Source organism: Struthio camelus, chromosome 15, assembly GCF_040807025.1.
Source record: "Struthio camelus isolate bStrCam1 chromosome 15, bStrCam1.hap1, whole genome shotgun sequence".
Classification (NCBI taxonomy): domain Eukaryota; kingdom Metazoa; phylum Chordata; class Aves; order Struthioniformes; family Struthionidae; genus Struthio; species Struthio camelus.
This window is the reverse complement of record NC_090956.1, coordinates 12,014,291-12,033,980: the sequence shown is the minus strand read 5'-3', so window position 1 is coordinate 12,033,980 and position 19,690 is coordinate 12,014,291. Positions and strand designations below refer to the sequence as shown.

Genomic DNA, 19,690 nt, shown 5'->3' with positions numbered 1-19,690 from the left:
GCAGCTCCAAGTGATGAATAGAATCCTGATCAGCTAGGAAGCAATCAAGCAGAGCACTTGGAATCCATTACAGATGTCATTAAAGGAACGAAGTAATCAGTGTCATATCTTGGTATTTAACTGCTGATTAAAAGTAGTTTGTACTCTGAATATTATTTTCAATAGTTTTTCTTGATTGCATAATCAAGAATAGGGTATCTATTCCTGGTAACACTAATATTGTGGTACTTAATCAAGAATTTTAAGCAGTACCTTATACTGCAACTGTGTTACTTAAAAATAATTTCTATAAGCTTGTTAGATACTTATAACTATATGTACCATGATAATAAAAGACTTTTATTTCCAAATACATTTGTGTGCATTAAGTTAGTGTACCATAACTTAGTATGGGAAAATGGTACTCTGCCAAATGCAAAATATTGTTGATTGGGTAATGTGTTTATCTCACTGCATTTTTCTAAAACCCTGGAAATGTATTTCCAAAAGTATTTTTCCTCATATGAAATTGAAACCTTCCATTTCAGTTTATGACAACTTCTTGTATACTTCCATTGACCAATACCCTTTGAGCCCAACAAGCCAGCTAGTTTTTCACCCATCGAGCAGTGCCCCTATCAAGCAGTGAAACACTCTAACTCCACAACCTTTCTAAGGTGATAGAGCATGGCCTCACAGTGACATCAGCCAGCTCTCTCAGCACCCTTTGGTGCATCCCCTCTCATCCCATGGACTTGTTCAGGTTGAAATTTTTCAAGAGATACATGACTAAATGCTCTTCCATTGCTGATAGTTCCTCTACTCCTTGAGCCCTGACTCTAGGCGCAAAGGCTTGGGAGGAATTTTCAGTGAAGACTGAAGCAAAGAAGCATTAAGTACCTTAGCTTTATCTGCATCCACTGTCACTAAATTACTGCCCCGTTCAGGAATGAGTCCACATTTTCTTTGTTTATTGTTTTATTACTGATGTAATAGTAGAAGCTCCTCTTGTTGCCTATCATGTCTCTTTCTAGTTTCAGCTCTAGGTGAACTTTGGCTTTCCCCGACACCATCTCTGCATGCCCAGGTAGTGTTTCAGCATTGCTCCTTCAAAGTCTGTCTTTGTTTGCATCTCCTTTTTACCTTGATACTCAGTCATGAGTTCTCCGTTTAGCCGAGCCATTCTCCTGATAAGTCTACTCTTTTTCCCTGAGTATTGGGATGCACCATTCTTGGGCTTGGAGGAGGTTATCCTTGAAGACTGGTCAACTCCCTTGAACTCTTTTGCCTTTCAGAGCTGCCTCCCATAGCATCCCATCTACCAGATCCCTGAATAAGCCAGAGTCTGCTCTCCTGAAGCCCAGAATCTGCTACTTGCTTTTCTCACTCCCCTTAGAACTTGAACTCAGCTGTTCAAAGGCTTCTACAGCCAAGGCTGCCAGGGATTAACACATCCCTAGCACTTTTGTGTGTCTGGGTAGCAGGTCAAAGCCCCGATTGTCCCATCTCACATCTATGTTAAAAGGTTGTCCCAGACTCCCTCTTAGATTGGTTTCAGCAGATGTCAGGAAGGTTAGACTCCCAAGAGAACAAGGATCTCTGATGTGGAGACTTTCTCAAGTTGCTTAAAGAAGCATCTACTTTCTCACCCCAAATGGCTGCTCTGCAGCAAAATCCCATCCTTAGTGGCTAACCTCTCCTCTGATCCTGCCCCACAAGCTCAACAAACCAATTGTCCATTCCATAGGACAGCTCCATACATTTGAAGCTGCTCCTTCATGTAGAGGGAAGCCCTCCACTCCTCCTTTCTTGCCTGTCTTTCTTATTTCAGTTTAATAGCAGCAATGTGCTTCCTTCTTCATCCTGTACCTTCAGCATAGATTGGTGCCCAGGAAACAGCTTCTGCATTTCCACTGCCTTTAGTTACAACAGCAGAGATTTCAACTGTTTGCAAGGTTATTCCATTGAAGAAACAGAAACACTGACTTGTGAAACTGAGACTCTGGCAGCTATTTTTATATGGCTGAATTCCTTTGGAGGAACTTGTTTAAACTACATTTTTTTTAATGATACTACTGTTGTCAGTAACTTGATAGACATTAATTTTATCCAGTGAAGTCCTTTATGTGATGTAGTTTTAGGCCAGGTGTTTAATTATTTTTCATTAATTGCTCTGCTTACATGGGTGAAAGAACAAGACAGCAAGTCACCTGCAAACTTTACTTAGCTCTGACTGTAATAAAACGTAGCTGTTTAGAGACTAAATGAAACGAGTCTTGTCTAATAATGTGTATAATCAAAAAACTGGTAGAACTCGATTAAGCATGATCTGTTAGCAGCATAATAATGGATCAGCAAGCAAGTAATGTTTATGCTTGCAGTTTTAGATTGATTCATTTGTATGTATATGTTAATTAGAAGAAATCAAAATCATTAGAATTGAGAAGTATTATGGCACTTCAAATACACTGTGAATACTTGAACTAATTTGTTTGGTTAAGTTGAAGACATAAATCCCTAATCTCTAATATACAATTTTCCTGCCCAGGTCATTATGTGCTAAATATTCTGACACCAGCCTTTCCAGTCAGTTAAGCCCAAGCAGTAAAATTTTCCATTTTTTTCCCCTCCACCTTTGTCTTGCATTATTAAATGATTTAATTAAAGGCTTTCAAATTGCAGTCCTTATTTATAACAAATTTTTGAAACAAATTTGGTTCTGGTGAAGGAATATTCTTCTCTTGCTAAGGTGAGTGGAAACGGGATCTGATACTTAAGAGCCTTAAGCATTATGCTCTTCGCAGATCTACTTGAGAATTGCTATGTTTTGCTGAGGGGAAAGGAGGAAGAGGATGTTCACATCACTTGTATCTGCTATTTTGGAGGTCTTTTCTCTGTAGGATCCACTATTCCATTTTTTATATGCATCTGCAAAGACCAAATCAATCTAGACAACTGTGTCAGTCATGGAAGGAGACTAAGTCATTGTATTGTAAGTGAACTGAATTCTGATACGAGAATTCTGTTGTTGCTATTCTTCTGACGTACCTGGTGAATTAATTATGATGGCACTTCTTTTTAGTAAATCTGTCTCTACTTTCGTTTCTCATGTTAGCTTCAGAAGCAACTGTCTATCTTGATTTCTGGTTTGAAATGGTTAGTTCACATCCACAGGAGTGACTTTGCCAATTCATGCTTTTTTTATTCATTCCCAAAGTCTGCTTTTTTGCATAGACTTTTATTCTTTTCATAGCGGATAAAATATTTAAATAGTCTTACTCATTTCAACTACTTCTAATCAGTTTTTTTTTTTTTTTTATCTTTCTTAGCTTCCTTGAATTACCTGTCTTGCATTCCCCCTAAAAGAGGAAGGTTGTGGGAAGGGAAGGAAGGAGTTGTTCTCCTGTTTTCTAGAGTTAGAGCTGCTTTGTGCCATTTTAGACCTTAACGGTGGTCCTGAAACTGGCAGGCCTGGTTCCTGGGAGGCTTGTTTCACAGAAAGGAAAGACCTGTACCATCCAGCCCTCATGTGGCTGTCGTGTTCTGTATCTGACTGACCGATGACTTGTAGAGCTTGGTGGTGGGTGACTTGGTGTTGCTTCTAGAACTCTGTGAATGATTTGATTTCGTACTTTGTTGAATGAACCAAAAATAACAGGTGAAAAGAGAGCAAGTCTTGAGTCCTTCGTTTAGGAGATGAAATTTCCTTGCTATAGAACTATTCACATTTTATACCTCCAACTCCTCAAATGTATTATACAAAATGAACCAAGGACAAGAGGAAAGTGAAAACAATCCATAGCAGAGCACCACATAGGCTAGTAGTGGAGGCGTTTATCTGGGGGGGGGGGGGGGGGACGTAGATGATGTGGACTCAGACTTTTATTGGCCAAAGAGGCAATTGCACCTATCTCCCATAATCTAGATGAGTTCTTTAAATATTTTTTGTTTAAGTAACAATTGCACCTTGCAGTTCTGGGATGCAAGTGTTTGCAATAATTGTAAATGGGTCTATGAGGAAAGGCTGTAGCTTTGTAAAACATATATGGCTGCAGTATGAATTTTGAATCTCTGCTAGATATAAGGTCTCATTAACTTCTTGTAATCTACTGCTAAAAATGTTTCCTTAACTTTTAGACAATTTTTAGACATATGTATTACATAGTTGTAATGGCCTTGTTTTCATGTGCCAATATATATTTTCTCATGTGTTCTTCCATTTACATATATCCAGAAATACATTTCAAATTATTAATTTGCTAAGTATTATGACTGTGGTGCACTGCAGTAAAAATGACATAAATTGATATTTTTTCAGACACAGACCAGTTACAGCTTAGTGAACAGAAGGTAGCTGGGGAGAATTAAACTGAAGCTGTCAAGTTTAAACAAAGCTGCCCAAGTATAGATGCTATAGTAATAAAAAAAACATGGTGGGTTGTTACCAACTATGACATTATATTAAAATGTGTGTAAGGGGATGTTATGAATTAATCTGTTATCAATAATCAGAATGTGAAAGGATGCTCTTCAAAAAGCAAAATGTACAGTGTTAAAAAATATTTGTCTGCACATTATCACTGGGTCAACCCAGCTTCTCAATTTAATTTTGTCCAAGAGAGGTTTTGTTTAACCCACTAATGGTAACCAAAGCCTGAATTGCCGGAGGTTTCTCTGTGTTAGGATAAGAACATGGAGTTGGTCAGAACGTTTAGTTCCATAAAGCATGATGAAATGTGCATGCTTTTATAAATGTCTCTTTTGTAAGGGGAACAAGTTAAAACATCTGTTTTTTTTTTTAATCACTTTTACAGAGATGCAGTCTTATTTGATAATGTTTTCATATTGGTCCTTGGTGTGCTTGTTGTCTGTCTCTCCGTCTTGCTTTTGTGCAATTAGATTGTAAGATCTTCCAGTACTGCCTGTTACACATTTTCATTTTTTACTTGTGCAGTATAATATATGTTTGGAGCTGTAAACGCAATAGAAAGTGCCAAGAAAACTTGCAGGTAGAAAACAGTGTCACAGTCACAGCTGCAGAGTTGCACAGGGTTAGGTTGCAAGTAAATGAGATTCTTAGAGTGTAAACACCTGAATCATAGTTGAGGTAGCTATGTTTTCCCCCTGTATCTGGTGCTAAAAAGAATACCTGTGTAGCAACAACTGCTGTTCAGTCCAACGTACATCCATGTGCTGAGGCAACACAGAGGATGAATAGTCTTAAATTAGTAATATAATTTTAGGAACTTCATCAGCGGGGAGGAGAAACTGTCTGCTCGTATTGATAGAGGAAGGGAATTGTGACATGTAGTCAGCCTCCCACAGATACATGGTACCCATAGGTACATTATAGCCAAGTATAGGCATAAATTAGCCAGTATCAATTTTAAAACTTTTGGAAACCGGTAATCTTTTGAGAGTGCTATTTCATGTTTTTCTATTTTTCAAGAGGTCCCAAATTATTAAAGAGTATATTACTTAATTATCCTGGATAATTAAAAAAGGTTCACATACAGATGTGAATGCTGTTGTTGCCCAGGGGCACCCAATTGCCCTTGCTAGTTACAGATCACGGGCCTTATGCCAGCTGTGCTTTAAGCTAAAGTTGCAAGGCCGTAGTCCTGGCCTGTTAGGCTTGTTACCAACTTGTTATGAGAACTTGCTGTGTGAATCGCAGCTTGGTACGTTGTATCTCTTGTTACAGTATACAGTTTAAACATGGAATGATAAGGGACGGCCTTGACAGTATAGGGACAAGCTGAAAACAGATGCCCAGAACTATAAACCATTCACCGATGGTCAGTTGCTGGTTGTTCAAGAAGTGCAGCCTTGAGAGTGGGAGAAAGAGGGCCTCAAGCATAACAAAAGAAAAAATGGGGCCAAGCAGCAGGACAAGGCACCTGGGAAAGCAGCACCCTGGAGCATCGTGCAGTAGCTAGTCCAGGAGGCAGACGTCAAAAGGCAAGAACTATTTAGAAAGTCTAATATCCTATTGAAAGACAAAATCTTGAATTTAGGAAGAAATTGTTGTCGTGGGGATTGCAGTCATAAAATCCCTGTGGCACCGCTGGAGTTACAAGCATACTGGCTGCTCCAGCATCCCTCGCTCTTCCTCTCCCTTGGCCTGCTCATCCTGTCTGCTTCAAGGATCCTGGGTCTCTGCCTGGCGCTCCCTTTCTCTGCTTGCCAGTCCCACGGACCCTGACTTTTAAGGGACCTTTTGACCTGCCAGCCAGTTGTCTAGGCCCGTGTGCAGTGGTATAAGTGCGTATGCATCTCTGAGTGTGTGTGTGTTTTTCCACCCCACTAATTCTGCACCTTTCTTCTTCTCTAACACTCTCTCCTCAATAAAGCCTTACCGCATATCAACTTGATTTGACGAATTATAGTTCAGGGCATTACTGTATGCTATATGTGAACAGCAAGTAAAACTACTGCCTTTGTGTGTCCTGAGAATTATGCACCCCATTCTATAATACTGTGTTCCGTATAAATGGTTCCATAACAATGGTTTTCACATAATAGTAGAGGTGATTATATGCACTAAGATTTCAAAAACAGGTGCCAAATATTAGGATTCTAAGTTCATATTTAGGCAGCAGTTAAGGGACATGATTTTCAAATCAGTACTTCTCCATTTGACTTCTGCTTGACAATTTGATGATCAGGATGCAAGATGAGTTGGGCATACTTGCTTTTGTACAATCAGTACCTCTTATAAACTGTGACACGTACACTGCAGAGAGAGAAGTTATTTATATCCAGAATAGACAGCTTCAGAATTGAGGAAGATCAAAGCTGATAGTTCTATTGTCCAGATAGAGGTATGATCTCATTTCTGTTTATAATCACTGTAACATTTTAAAGCATTCTTTCTCCTGAGAGAATTACTAACCGGATTATGTTTAGCTTCTTTCCCATTCCCAAAGTTGATGTGTAACTGCTGCCTGCAGTTCAGAATACTTCTGTCTCATATTTCTGTTAAATATGAAGTATATGAATATGACTTCCTTCAAAACTGTAGCTTTTATAGATGATAAATCTTACAGCATATGCTCCGGCATATAATTACAAGCATCTGCCTTATAGGGTAACTCTAACAAAATTCTAACTTGTTCAGTTTTCTAAATCAAGGGGAAAGTGCATGCTCCAGTAAATGTTCCTAGCCAAAGCCTTATAGTTTAAAATCTATTGGTTTGTTCTCTTTCTTCTCACCAATAGGGGTGCATCACTGTTGTGAGTATTTTGAACTCTCTTACTTACAGAACAGTCTTGGACTTGACCAGGAAAGATAAGTAAATACTTGATTTCAGTAAGAGGTGAAGCTGGTATCTCCCAGAAAGTTTTAGGTATTTTTCAGTTTTGGATTCACTCTTTTCTGAAAAGGTTGAGATAATATTAAAGTAGGAGTTTCCCATGTTGTATTTAATAAAGCGAGCAATCATTTGCATATGAAAGTTGTTCTTCCTCTTCAGTAAATATTTCACAGAAGTTTAATGTACAAACTTGTAAATTTTCAATAGTTCTGTGGCTGATTTGTTCTGACATGCTTTCTAAGATGTAGGCTACTGTAGTTTTGTATGCGAGATTTGATATGAATATAATGCTGAAATCTGTACGCAAATATGGTTCCGGCTTTAAAAAATGGCTGTAAGCACGTGACCTTTACTATGTTTTGCTCCTTTTTGCCTTTCTGAATTGGCTGCTTGGTTTACTAACAGAAGCAAGTGTAGATTTTTTAACTATCATCAGCTTTGCACAGCTGTGGAGGAGCCAGCTGTACTCTGTTCTGCCACATGCATTTTCAGCAAAATCATCAGCTAAATCCCTATTCCCGTATCTTTGTCAGTGGAGCTTCGTAATGGAGTACGAAGTAGAAGAAGCACAGGCTGACTTTTTAGGTACGAGGTAGAAGTAGTGGAGTTGAAATGTTTACACTGAATCAGGCTATAGGTAAAAATTGTATTTGTGATATACTGAGTGTACTTTCTATAAATATGTTAATGATCATTGTTTTTTCTTCAGTGGCACCTGAAATAACATGAGCAATGTTTAAGTTTGATCTAATTTGCTGCCAATAAAGTAGCTTAAACTAAGTTAACACACTGAACCCATTTCTCCTGCTGTTGCAAGCTATTACAAACTGTGATATGCTGAGTATCGTGGAACCCAAACCAAAGGATTCTTGGTATTTTTTTTCTCCCAACCCTTATGCTATTGTTAATTAGTAATGTCTAAGAAACTCGATAGGTAGGACAGTGTTTGTTAAACATCTAATAATACCCATTTCAAGAAATGTCACTATGGTTGCATAAACATTTTGTAGTAATTATCTGATTCTAGTAAAACCTAATAGAGCATTCAGAGCCTCCAAGCTGCTTAGTGTGAAATTTAATTTGTTCTAATCAGTCCAAGGGCAGGGAAGCATGAGATACTCTCCATGCATGGAGGATATCTGTTCAACAATATCTTGTCATCTCATATTGCAAAGAAACCATAGTGCAGTAGGAAGGAAATGCTTGTCTTGAGCAAGCGTGCACTCATTTTACTTGTAGTCTGCACTGCAGTGGAACTGACAAGTCCTGCTGGCTTTCATAATCTTACTCTCTCTATATGAAATCTTTGAGATATGAGAATATTTGAATTATTACTATTTTTAAATCATACACTGTGCCAATGTACTAGGTCAAATTGTATATATATATATTATATAAATATATATGCATATGTATATATAGAGAGAAGCACAGTTAGATTTTTTTTCCATGTTCTAGTAAAAATTTTATCTCTTGAAGTCCAGTTACAATTTATTTTCTTGCTTCTTTCTCAGCCCAGTAAGTTTTAGGTTAGTTTATGCTATTCTCAACCTTAGTGGTTCATCTCCTGTCTCTGAACCTATGAAAATGTATACACGTAGCACACATCCACAATGAGTTATTTGGCACATTGTAAAAGGATCTCTGTTGGAATCTTTGTTGCCTCCTTTGTTTTCTTGGAATTGGAAGATCTAGTCCACATAATTTTGACTAAATTAATCCAACTGAACTAAGTCTATGTTTTCCAATCTGCTAGCCGTTACTTATGTAGTCAATGGGAAATAACATGTTTTTAATGGGTATGAATTGCACTAGAGCACCCAGTTCCTTTTGGTGACTCTAAGCAAGCTGCTTGATGATTCTGACCATGGTTTACTGCCTGTTTCTGTTGTAATCTCTTCTTTGAACACCCCTCCACCAACCTGATTGTGGAACAAAGACACGCACGTGCAGATTTGTGCTAAGAGAGAATATTCTAAGGAAGACATGGTTTGTTAAACTATTGACGCTGGTTGATATCAACTGCTTTTTTATGACACAGTTTTTCTGATAGCAAAGATGTCTTTGTAATGGTAGACAATGCCTTAGGCATCAGGATAAGTACATTTCTTTTTTATATAATTACACCCTTTCATTGAAAGACGTTCTGGGTCTAACAGTGAGGAAAATTTTATTGGACTTAAGGGACTAGTAATTCAAAGAGTTATTAGTCTTGGTACCTTACTGTAAAGGTACCTTACTGGTACCTTGGTATCTTACTGTAAATATTGTGAAGGCCTCCAAAAGCTCTAAAATTCTCACATGTAGTCATTTAAACACAGGTGAGAAATTAAAAACCTTGTCTGTCTCTTAAAAAAAGCAAAGGCAATGATGTTTGAGGTGACAGCTCTGAATTGCGAAGATACGTTTCAGGATAGAAGAGCGGAGCTGTGCTTATTTTCACAGCAGAAGGTGGAACCGTAAACTCTCTGATTTAGGTTGTTAAGTGGACACCTGTGTGGCTGGAACTCAGAAAAATTTTGACATTTACAATCGTTACATTTAATGCAGTGCACTGAAACTCTAGGAGTAGTTAAGTCCCAAATAGGCTGTCTCATTCACTTTTTGTTTGTTGGCATTTCTTTAATGTAATAAATGTTAATTATTAGCTAAAACTGGAGTTAAATTTTCTTCTTATTTCAATGCCCAAAGTTATAAAATAAATTTAATTTGTGTTTTTTGTGCAGGAAAATTCTTTAGTGTGATCATTTTTTGTGTCTCAGAACAAAATATTACTTGTTTCTAATGTACTGAAAAAATCAGTTGCTTACAGCTGTAGACAAATGAGAACTGTAGTTCCTACTTTTCAGTGGGAACTAATGACATAAGATTTCCTTACAAGTTAGACTGAATAGGCGGTTTGTCCAGTAGTGAATAGAGTTATGTTTAAATTATTCTTTTAATAAGTGTTTTTTGCATATCATAAAGTTAATGTTCTCAGTCTATTTGAATAGTAGAGATATATATGTGTGAACAAGAGAGAGGAGACGTTTTGGCTATTACAGCACAGTCTAAGCCAGAATAATCTATTTTAGGACATGACTATATTGAGTTTATTAAAGTTGAATAGTCAAATGTGCATTCTTATATGTATTAGCTTGGAATGATGTAGTGTATTGTATAACATCATTATGGCAGATGCTAGAAGGAAAAAAAAACCCTGCAATTTAAACTGAAAAACAAGAATGAAGAGAACAAACTGAGTTCAAGGATATTGGTAAGACTGAACTGGACAGCCTGATAGATCTTTTCTTTCTGTACCAATGGTCTGTCTATTGTCACACTTTTACCGTCATCCTAAGAAAAGAGAATTTGAAGCGGGGTAGCAAGGTGTCTCTTTCCAAATTCACCGATAAGTGTGCAGTAGAGAATCATTGATTTGAAGGGACGTAACTAGTGAGAAGTGAGGTAGAGTTTGGCCGTGACAGTGAAGATGAGCAGCCTGCATTGATGGGATGGGGAAGGCCATGCAAGAGTGCAGCAAGTCGAATAACTGAGTCAGATCTTCAGTTTGCAGCAGCGCTCTGAAAAGATGCTGTCAGAGCCCAGATCATGCTTGCAAAGATCAGAGGAAACAGTAACTGAGATTTGACATGATTAGATCTCCATTAAGCCAGTTAAGGTAGGTGTGGTAGTGGATAAGAGTTGGATGCGTTAGAGGTGTCATGCAGGAATGGCTTGTAAGATACCGTCTCACCTTCATAAAACCCTTATGCCTTGATGAAAACGTTGGTTTGGGGCTTTGGTTCCAAGTGCGGTGGTGGTGCTGTCACTGGTAAGGGCTTAGCAGACAGATGCTGGAAGGGATGTTTTAGTTTCAGCCCTGTTGATCTGGAGCTAGGTACCCACAGAGAGACAGCAGAAAAGAAAGGCATTTCTAGTTGAACAGAAGGAAACTGTTCTGTCACAGAGTGATAGAAATAGTATTTAAATTTGCTTCTGTGGAGGTATTTACAATAGGAGGATCCTGTGAGTATAGCCTCGACTCTCCCTTTTCCTTCCCCAGAAAGTTAGAGAATAGTACCATGGAAAGTCCTTTAGAAGAAAAGGAGAATGTCTGAAACAACTAGAGTCTCTGATTAAGGTAATTTCAGTGCAAAGTATGGGAAATGAACTCTAAGGCCCAGGAAAATACGCACACTTCTCTCTAGTTTATTTATAATGTTATGTGATTGCAAAAATGATTCCTCTTTTGATGTCAGAGTAATTCTACTAACTTCATTATAAATTAGAGAAGGAATGGGCCCTATGTTTTTATTAATTCCTTTTTCATCAATGGCATTTTGACATTTTTTATTTTGCTGCTATCAGATTTATTTACAATTTCTATCTGATACTTTGTATAGTATTTTAACCTACATTCTTTGATATTCTGTCTCTTGGGTTAGATGTTAATCAGATTGCAGTTGCCATATCAGTTCTTTCCAAGAGTGTAGCTTGAGTAAAAACTGATAGTTAAATGATGTTTTGAACTTTTTTCTTTTTCAAATTGGAAATCTGCTTTTTCCTTTAAAAGGATGTGTTTGTAACTCCACAAAACTTTTGGGACCAATTTTTTTAATGCATTGAAATCCTGAGATTAAGTAACTTAGAAATCCAGGAAATGATTGTGCTACATTTTTACATTTTCTTTTTACATAATTGACAGAATTCTACCACTTCTGAACAGGTAAAATAGACAAAAATACAAGTCTTTCTGATGACTTATGAGGTATATGACAAAAGAAGTTCTGGGAATTAATTATAAATAAATTCGTAACAACAGCAGTCAGCTACTTGGTTTTTAGTTTCTTATATGTAGTAATTGTTCCCTTTGATCCTTAAATAGAGCAGTTCTTGACGTCCCTAATTGACAGGTTTGACGGCGCTAAGCTAAGAGCTTACTGTCACCCCTCCCTCCGCCTGTTCACAGTCGTGTAGCTCCGTGCCCTCCGTTGGGCCCTTTCTCCCCATTAGACTCATCTCTGATTCACCAGTTTCAAGGACAGATTCAGCTGATGCACTTTTTCCTGTTGGGTTAATTCTCTACCAAGCTGCTGAACTGAACCGGTTCACAGAGACGATATGAGAACGGGTGGGTGTAAGGTTGGTAGGTGAGAGGACATCAGCAAGGGGCTAGGATTTTCACGTTTCAGGACTAATGAGTTGTTAAATTGGCTAAAGACATCTTTTTTTTTTTTTTAATATCTACAGCTTTTTCTTCTAGTAAACCCATGACACAACAGCACCTGTGCTGAGATTTGCAGATCAGTTAAGCCAGTTGTACCATTCTGGGTCTTAAGTAAAACCAGCCCCAAAAGAAGATTTAGAAACAGCAGCAACATCAGAATGAGCTGAGGCAGTTCTGCCCCATGGCTTAGAATCTGCTTGTGGCAAACAAATCACTGAATATTGCTCCTGAAAAGGTCTTCGTAGAGGAGAATTTTCTCTGAAATGCAGTGTCATCATATAAATTGAGTAATTGAGCCCTGACAGTTCTTTTCTCTATGAATATATGACCAATGCTTTTGATCTTTATACAAAAGAAGTCAGATTGTCTCACTAGAATTTCCATGTCTTAAAAAAACTACTCAAATTGGAGATCTTCTCCTCTTACTCCTTTCTGGAGGAAACACCTTTGCATGTCAGGTAAACGTTATTCCTCAGATTCAGATACCTCGCTGTCATTCACTTGCAGAATTCTTCTCAGAATTTCTTCTTATTCTTTCCTAAGAGAGAATTCTTTTTCATTTTTTTTTCATTCTACTTCTATAGTCAAATTTGAGCAAGATAAAATTACTACATAATTCTTTGTGAACCAGAAAGATGTCAAATGCATTCCATTTAGTATTATTTTTCTGTACCGTGAAGGATTGTTGCTGTGGCTTTTTGGGCTGGAGTCTGTGCCGCTGTTCACAGAATCACAGAAATGCTGGCTGGAAGGGAGCTCTGGAGGTCATCTAGTCCAGCCCGCCACCATTGAGCCCGCTAACAAGACACTTACCCACGTAAGACACCTGGGTCCTACTGCTGAGGCTTTGGGTGCCAGGTCTTACAGCTCTCATAGCACCCTGCCCGTTGCAGTGCTTGCCAGAGGAGCGGGTTGTTGAGGTGGGCAGGCAAAAGGCCAGGCTGAGCTGTGGCTACACTGATAACGAAACTCCATGAGAAATTCCAAGGTGTTCCAGCTAGCCAGAGGGGAGTAACGTGTGAGCGGCTGGCCAACCCTGACCACTGACTGTACTAACAAATAGCAACATGAGGAATGGGAGAAACAAGAAATACTGTCTATAGGAAAATGAAGGGTATGAGCTTAATGGAATTACTGAAAAAGGGAGAAATTACTGGGGTATCCGTATCACAAAAAACAAAGAAGAGAATCATGATAGCAAGACCAGGGCCAACAGGGCAAGAACAAACAGGGAGGTTGTTTATTTGGGAGATGAGGGTGACAAAAATGAATAACTTGGAAGGGAGGAAAAAGAATATAAACAGTAGTATGCCATATGACTGGGGATGATGGAAGTTATCTGTCAGTCAATCAGCACCATTTGGAGTAGGGCAAACATTTTTGTTTTTTAATAATTTTGGGGGAAAAATTATGATGCTGGTGGAGGTTACTGTAAATGGAGAATTGCCCCTGATACAAAAAATTGCGAGAAGCACACATTGCAGAACTACAGTTTGGGATAAACAGTGTTTCAATGTGTTTTTATAACTAATGCATTAAAAAAAAGCCACTTTCTTATAGAGGTGCCCTCTATGGAATAACAAAGCAAACTGTAGTGTGGATTATTAGCAAAAGGATTGTTTCTCTGGCAGAATAATCTGTGAATTCAGCTTCTGCTGACTAAAGCAAGCTTCAGCAAAAGCACTTGAAAAGTACTTTCTTTCCTGATATCTGCTCTTCCAGTGAGCAAAGACAGGGTGTCTTGACTCCTTTAAGCAATGTAAGATAGAATTTTAGAAATGCTTACACAAATAGTGATATAACCTACGGCAGAGAGATGTACTGCAACAGAGACATTGACATTTCCCCGTTATGCTCCTTCTCAGGTCACTCAGCTTTCAAAAGGGTAGAGTAGGAACTTACAGAAAATCGTATGCAACTACATTAGCAACAGTTCTCACTTTTGTGCTTTCCATATGCAAAACTATCCTTTATGGGATATTAATTTGTTATTAAGTCATTTATCTTAGGGCAAAGCTGTATTTACAGAATGTAACATAAAGACAGTGTTGTAGCTTGGGATTTTAAAATGTCACTGCACATAACGCCAGGATAAACAGAACAGAAATGAACTTCAGTTGCTACATCTATCCTGATGCTTCCCAAATTAATTTTTTTGCACTGCCTTTTGACATTATTTTTCCTATCTACTGGCCTCCAACCAACCCCTATCTAAGCTCAATAAATATAAATAGTCAAATAAAAATGTTCTTCATAATCATTGGAATAACTAAATATTACTAAATATTACAGCTAATTCTGTGCCTAGCGGGGATTAAAGGGGAGAATTTTTATGGTATGGCAATGACCACTGTAGTTTGCCACTGTACAGACCACTGTAGTGGTTTCCTTCTCCTCTTTATTGCATTTATTTCAGTTGTAAATTGTTAAGGGGAAGTGCTTTCTGCAGGGCACTCCTTACTGGGGTGGCTGGTTGTAGCAGGAGGAGTATGTGCGACTAGTACAAACGAGGAGTAGCGTATAGGTCCTCAGCCCGTCCTCTGCAGTGCTGCGCCTGAACCTGTGGAAACGTTCCTCCCCTTCTCCCACCCCCACTGCTGTGAGAGTCTCTTCTTTTGAAGTTGTTTGGACCTTTTACCAAGAAAAGGTCAAGCCAAAATACAATTGTCCTAAAATAATCTTTACTTAGTATAATTTCCTAGACTCTTTGGAGAGAGACCTTGTTTTCCATTTCGAGCAATCTGTTTTCTGCAATAAAACACTGAATATGTCTCTCTGTTGCTATAGAAATAATATTGCATTAAATGAGAGAACCAGTGCCCTGCTGTCGACAAATCTAATGTAAGTGTTAGCCTCTAGAGCTTAAATTTCACCACTGGGAAGAGGTATACATAATTCTACACATTATTTCTGTAACTTGTGCATAAAAGTCTTTATACACTAAAACTGGTAGCTAAATTTCCCAAAGTGATAGAATATACATTTGCAGTGGTGTACTGTGTTTACATGTATCTTAATAAATCCTTCCCCTTGCCTTCTTCCTGTCCCCCATAGAGTATGTTTTCATATTTATAGTTTGAAATTTCTAGCTCTTTACATAGGAGTAAACATGGGGAGTGGCAGAGTAAAGAGTTTCCTCAGTTGGGTTCCCCGCCCCCACAGGCAACAAAGCACATCCCATTTATTTTTAGTTTTTAAAATGTATTTTTATAATATCCAGCTCATATTGAAACAAGGTATGGATCCTTTGCTCAAGGACTGGTTTTGGTTTCATGTAGGAAACCCCGTTTGTTTGTCCACGTAACGTGAGATGTTATTTGCCTTGTTTTTCTTGTAGTAGGAATAGCGGTATTTTCCAAAACTGGAAGGATGGCCTAAACTGACCAAGTTCCCGGTGCATTAATATATGCTCCAAACTGATCTGCTCTCCCCTACCTTCTCGAACCCACCTGCATGTTTGCCCAGTATTTCTCATGTTACTCAAAGATTTTCCTACGATGACTTTCTGCCCTGTAGAGTGGTTAAATTAGACACAAGAGAGCTGGAGATTTTCTTCTTTTGAATTTATGTACCACAACATATCAAATAGCACGCACATATATCAAATAGCATTTCACATTTAGACATAAATGTAAATATGGGATTTTTTTACTAGTATTTTTCTTATACTGTGTAGAATTTCAGCAACAGCAGTAAATTTCTATGATTATTAGTTTCAAATGAATGCTGTGATTCTTAACACTGTACCTACAGGGTATAGAAAAGGAATTGAAATCTTCCCTAATAACAGTTACTTAGGGTGAGTGTTTGTCAACATATTTATCCTCTACATTTTGAAGAAACATGGTGAAAAAGTCTTTTATCTCACAGTTATGTGACCAGATCCCCATTATACATTTTTATGTGTAATATATGTGTAGTTATAGAAATTGCAGATTTTAAAACACATGATAATTTGCATAGAGCTATATGCAAATGTAGGTTATAAATCTGATTTCAGAGTTCTTTTAAAAATCCTGTTATAATTTCGTGGTTTAAAAACTGCAGTTATTATTTGTGACATAGGCCCATGTTACTGTTGTTCTGTAGGGCAAAATACATTTTATTTTATAAATGGGCAAATTAGTTCATGAATAATAAACATACATTAGTGGCCTCTGTGCCACTCCTTATAAAGCTTGAAAAAATATCTCTATCATCCTTAGTATAACAGGTTTTTTTAATCTTTCTCAGTTTTTGGTGACTGTAAATTAATCTAGTGATTAATTATACCTCCCTAGAAAAAGAAATGTTTCTGACCAACAGAAGGGTATGCATGCTATTATAAAACTGAGATGGGGGGGAATTAGCAAAGTAGGCAATTACCCTTCTTAGAAATTAATGTCATATTCCTTATTAAAACAGGCTCATTGTATAGACAAGTCTCCATAAGACACTAATTACATTTTTGCTGTTAAAGTACTTCTGGTAATGAAAAATAGAACTTAATTCCTTTCCACAGACATAAAATATAAAACAGATGTTTCCATTGTTTTCTACCCTTGGGTAAAGCTGAAATACACCATCCAATGAGTCTGCATTTTTTTCACCAGATCGTCAGTTTATAGATGAAAAACATCAACCTGCTAAAGCTTTTGGGAGAAAATACTGACTGTTCACCCTTCTATCACCTGCTGCTATGCTACATGTTGGTTCCCATCCAGAGCCTTGTTTAATGAATGTTACTGAGAACAACTGGACAGGGAAGGAAAAGGAGAAGAGAGATGGAATTCATATGGTGCAAATACATCATATTAATGTGCAAATTTATTGATATTCCTGCAAATTATCATGTTCAAAAATCTAATGCTTAATATTTTCTTTCCGTACTGGTATTGCCGTAAACAAAACCAAGAAATTAGGGTAGAGCAAGAGAGCATAAACGCTAAAAAATGTGTTATTCTTTTATAGGAACTCAGTGGAGAAAGGACCAAGAGCAAGATCTGAAGAACGTCCTAAAGAACACTGACCAGGACATCCCGTTGGTATTTGTCAGCGGCAATCACGATATCGGCAATACTCCAACCAGAGAAACAATAGATACTTATTGCAAGAACTGGGGAGATGACTATTTCAGCTTTTGGGTTGGAGGTGTTTTCTTTCTTGTGCTAAATTCTCAGTTATACTTCGATTCTTCTAAATGCGCTGAGTTAAAGCAAGCCCAGGATGTGTGGCTTAATGGACAGCTGGCTGTAGCGGAAAAACGTAAGTGCAAGCATATAATAGTATTTCAGCACATCCCTCTATTTCTGAGAAAGCCTGATGAAGAAAATGACTATTTCAACCTGGAAAAATCAGTTCGTCAAGAGATAATGGAGAAGTTTCACAAAGCAGGTATTTTCTTGTATTTTTCTATCTCAGAATTTTTGTTTCGGTTTAATTGTTAATGGTCATACTACCAGACCAAATACATTAAACTTGAATTTTCAAGGAATTTTAGATACTGCTCATAAGCCTTGTTGTTCCCCTTAAGTCAAAATTTTCAACTGAGTCTAATCACCTGTCAAAAGTACCAAAAAAAAAATAGCAACTTTGAGTGTAAAGTGAAAAACTAGAAGTGAAGAACTCTGTAAAATAAATAGCAAGGATTCCATTTCACAAGTGTTCATAGATATAAGACAATCTGATTTTTTTCCTGCTTAAGGACTGGAAGATCAGGTATTGCCATGGGAAAAAAATAAAGAATTTATGTTTTACGCAAACAGAGAAACAGAATTCAGAATTGCCTTCGAGGTTGTTTTCTCCCACACTGAGCCAATTTTAAACCCAGAGTGTAATGTACTCCAGATTTATTCAATGTTAAAAAGGGTCTTGTTCTGCGAAGATCAATCCTTTGTTTATCCATTACTTATAGGGGCCATTTCTGGGAGGAAAAGCAGATAGAACATGCTCTTAAATAAGCATATTGTACCAAGTCTCTTAGCTTTATTTGATGAAACTTGAATACCATGGAGACACATGCAGTAAGCAACTGCTCTTCCATGCTATTCCCATTGTTTCCTATTAATTGCTTTCATGCTCGTGGAGCGTGCTAGTCCCTCAGAATTTCCTGCCATCTCTGCATCAGAGTACCATTTTTTTCTTTCTCTATAAAAGAGCATGTTATTTGGATTACTGAACAATGGAAATTGTTTCTGATACTGTTCCTAATTTCCCATATAATTGTTACGCCTGGCCTCATCCAAAACCAGCCTGATCCAAACTCCGGATCGCCTCCTGTTTCCAGTAAGTAGGGCCAAAATTCACAGTTATCTGGGGGGTTTTCCAGAGGACTGACGTATTTGCAGATTCAAGATTTATAGATTTTTTTCCCATCAGTCTTGGAGACATGCTGAGAAGACCTCATAATATCTTAATATGAGATATAAAGGTGTTATTTTTAGACACTAAGAGGATCTTAGTTAGGAATTTTGGCTTTGTTATAACAGAAGGAAATTTTTTATTTAAAGAGAAACAGTAGGATTGTATTCTTATACAGGGAATAAAGTAACAACATTTAAAAAAGGAGGAAAGAGATCTGAAGATAACATAATTTGAGATATGTATGTATGTAAGCTAGGTGCATGTTACTACATCTTAAATCAATCAGTCTGTGCTTTACGCATTTTTCTTGTCTCTCTGTATACATTTAATGTGTGCTTGTTGTAAGGTTTGGAATTTTTTTTTTATCGTAAGTGCTCAAAGCAGTGATTTCTCAGGTGTTACTCCCAAATTTTGCATAATGTTATATGATTAATAAAAATGACAAATCAAAGGAACCCATGCAATACGAAACTTTTCAGAAAATAATAATCCCTCTGTGATAGCTGGTCATTTTATGTATTTTCATTGTAAGTTTGAAAAAGAAAACATTATCTGCTTTGACATTTTGCTTTGAAAAGATTTACTTGACAGATAAAGGCCCAAAATTTAATAGATCTGATTTAAAATATTCTACTCTTCATTTTTGAACTTTTCCTAAGAAAAAGAAAAATGTACCTACCTGTTTATGGTCTTTTTTTTTTAAATTTTAGTGCTAGTGTTAATATTTAGTGGGAAATATTTTTATCGGCAAGTCAGGCAGCTACATGCTTATGCATTGTTGGCTGAAAAATACATCCTAGTGTGTTAGACAACTATTTACAGAACGAAGCTGCCATATAGTTGT

General features: G+C 37.4%; 1 protein-coding gene across 6 annotated transcripts in view; it reads left to right on the top strand.

Annotated features, from left to right (window-relative positions):
* The window catches only part of CPPED1 (calcineurin like phosphoesterase domain containing 1), a 54,612-nt gene that overhangs the window by 16,768 nt on the left and 18,154 nt on the right, over positions 1-19,690 (top strand). For all 6 annotated transcript variants that reach the window (XM_068908115.1, XM_068908113.1, XM_068908114.1 and 3 more), the window contains one exon: positions 17,455-17,877. In XM_068908115.1, the coding sequence (XP_068764216.1) occupies positions 17,455-17,877 (423 nt within the window). The remainder of the gene's footprint in view (positions 1-17,454; positions 17,878-19,690) is intronic.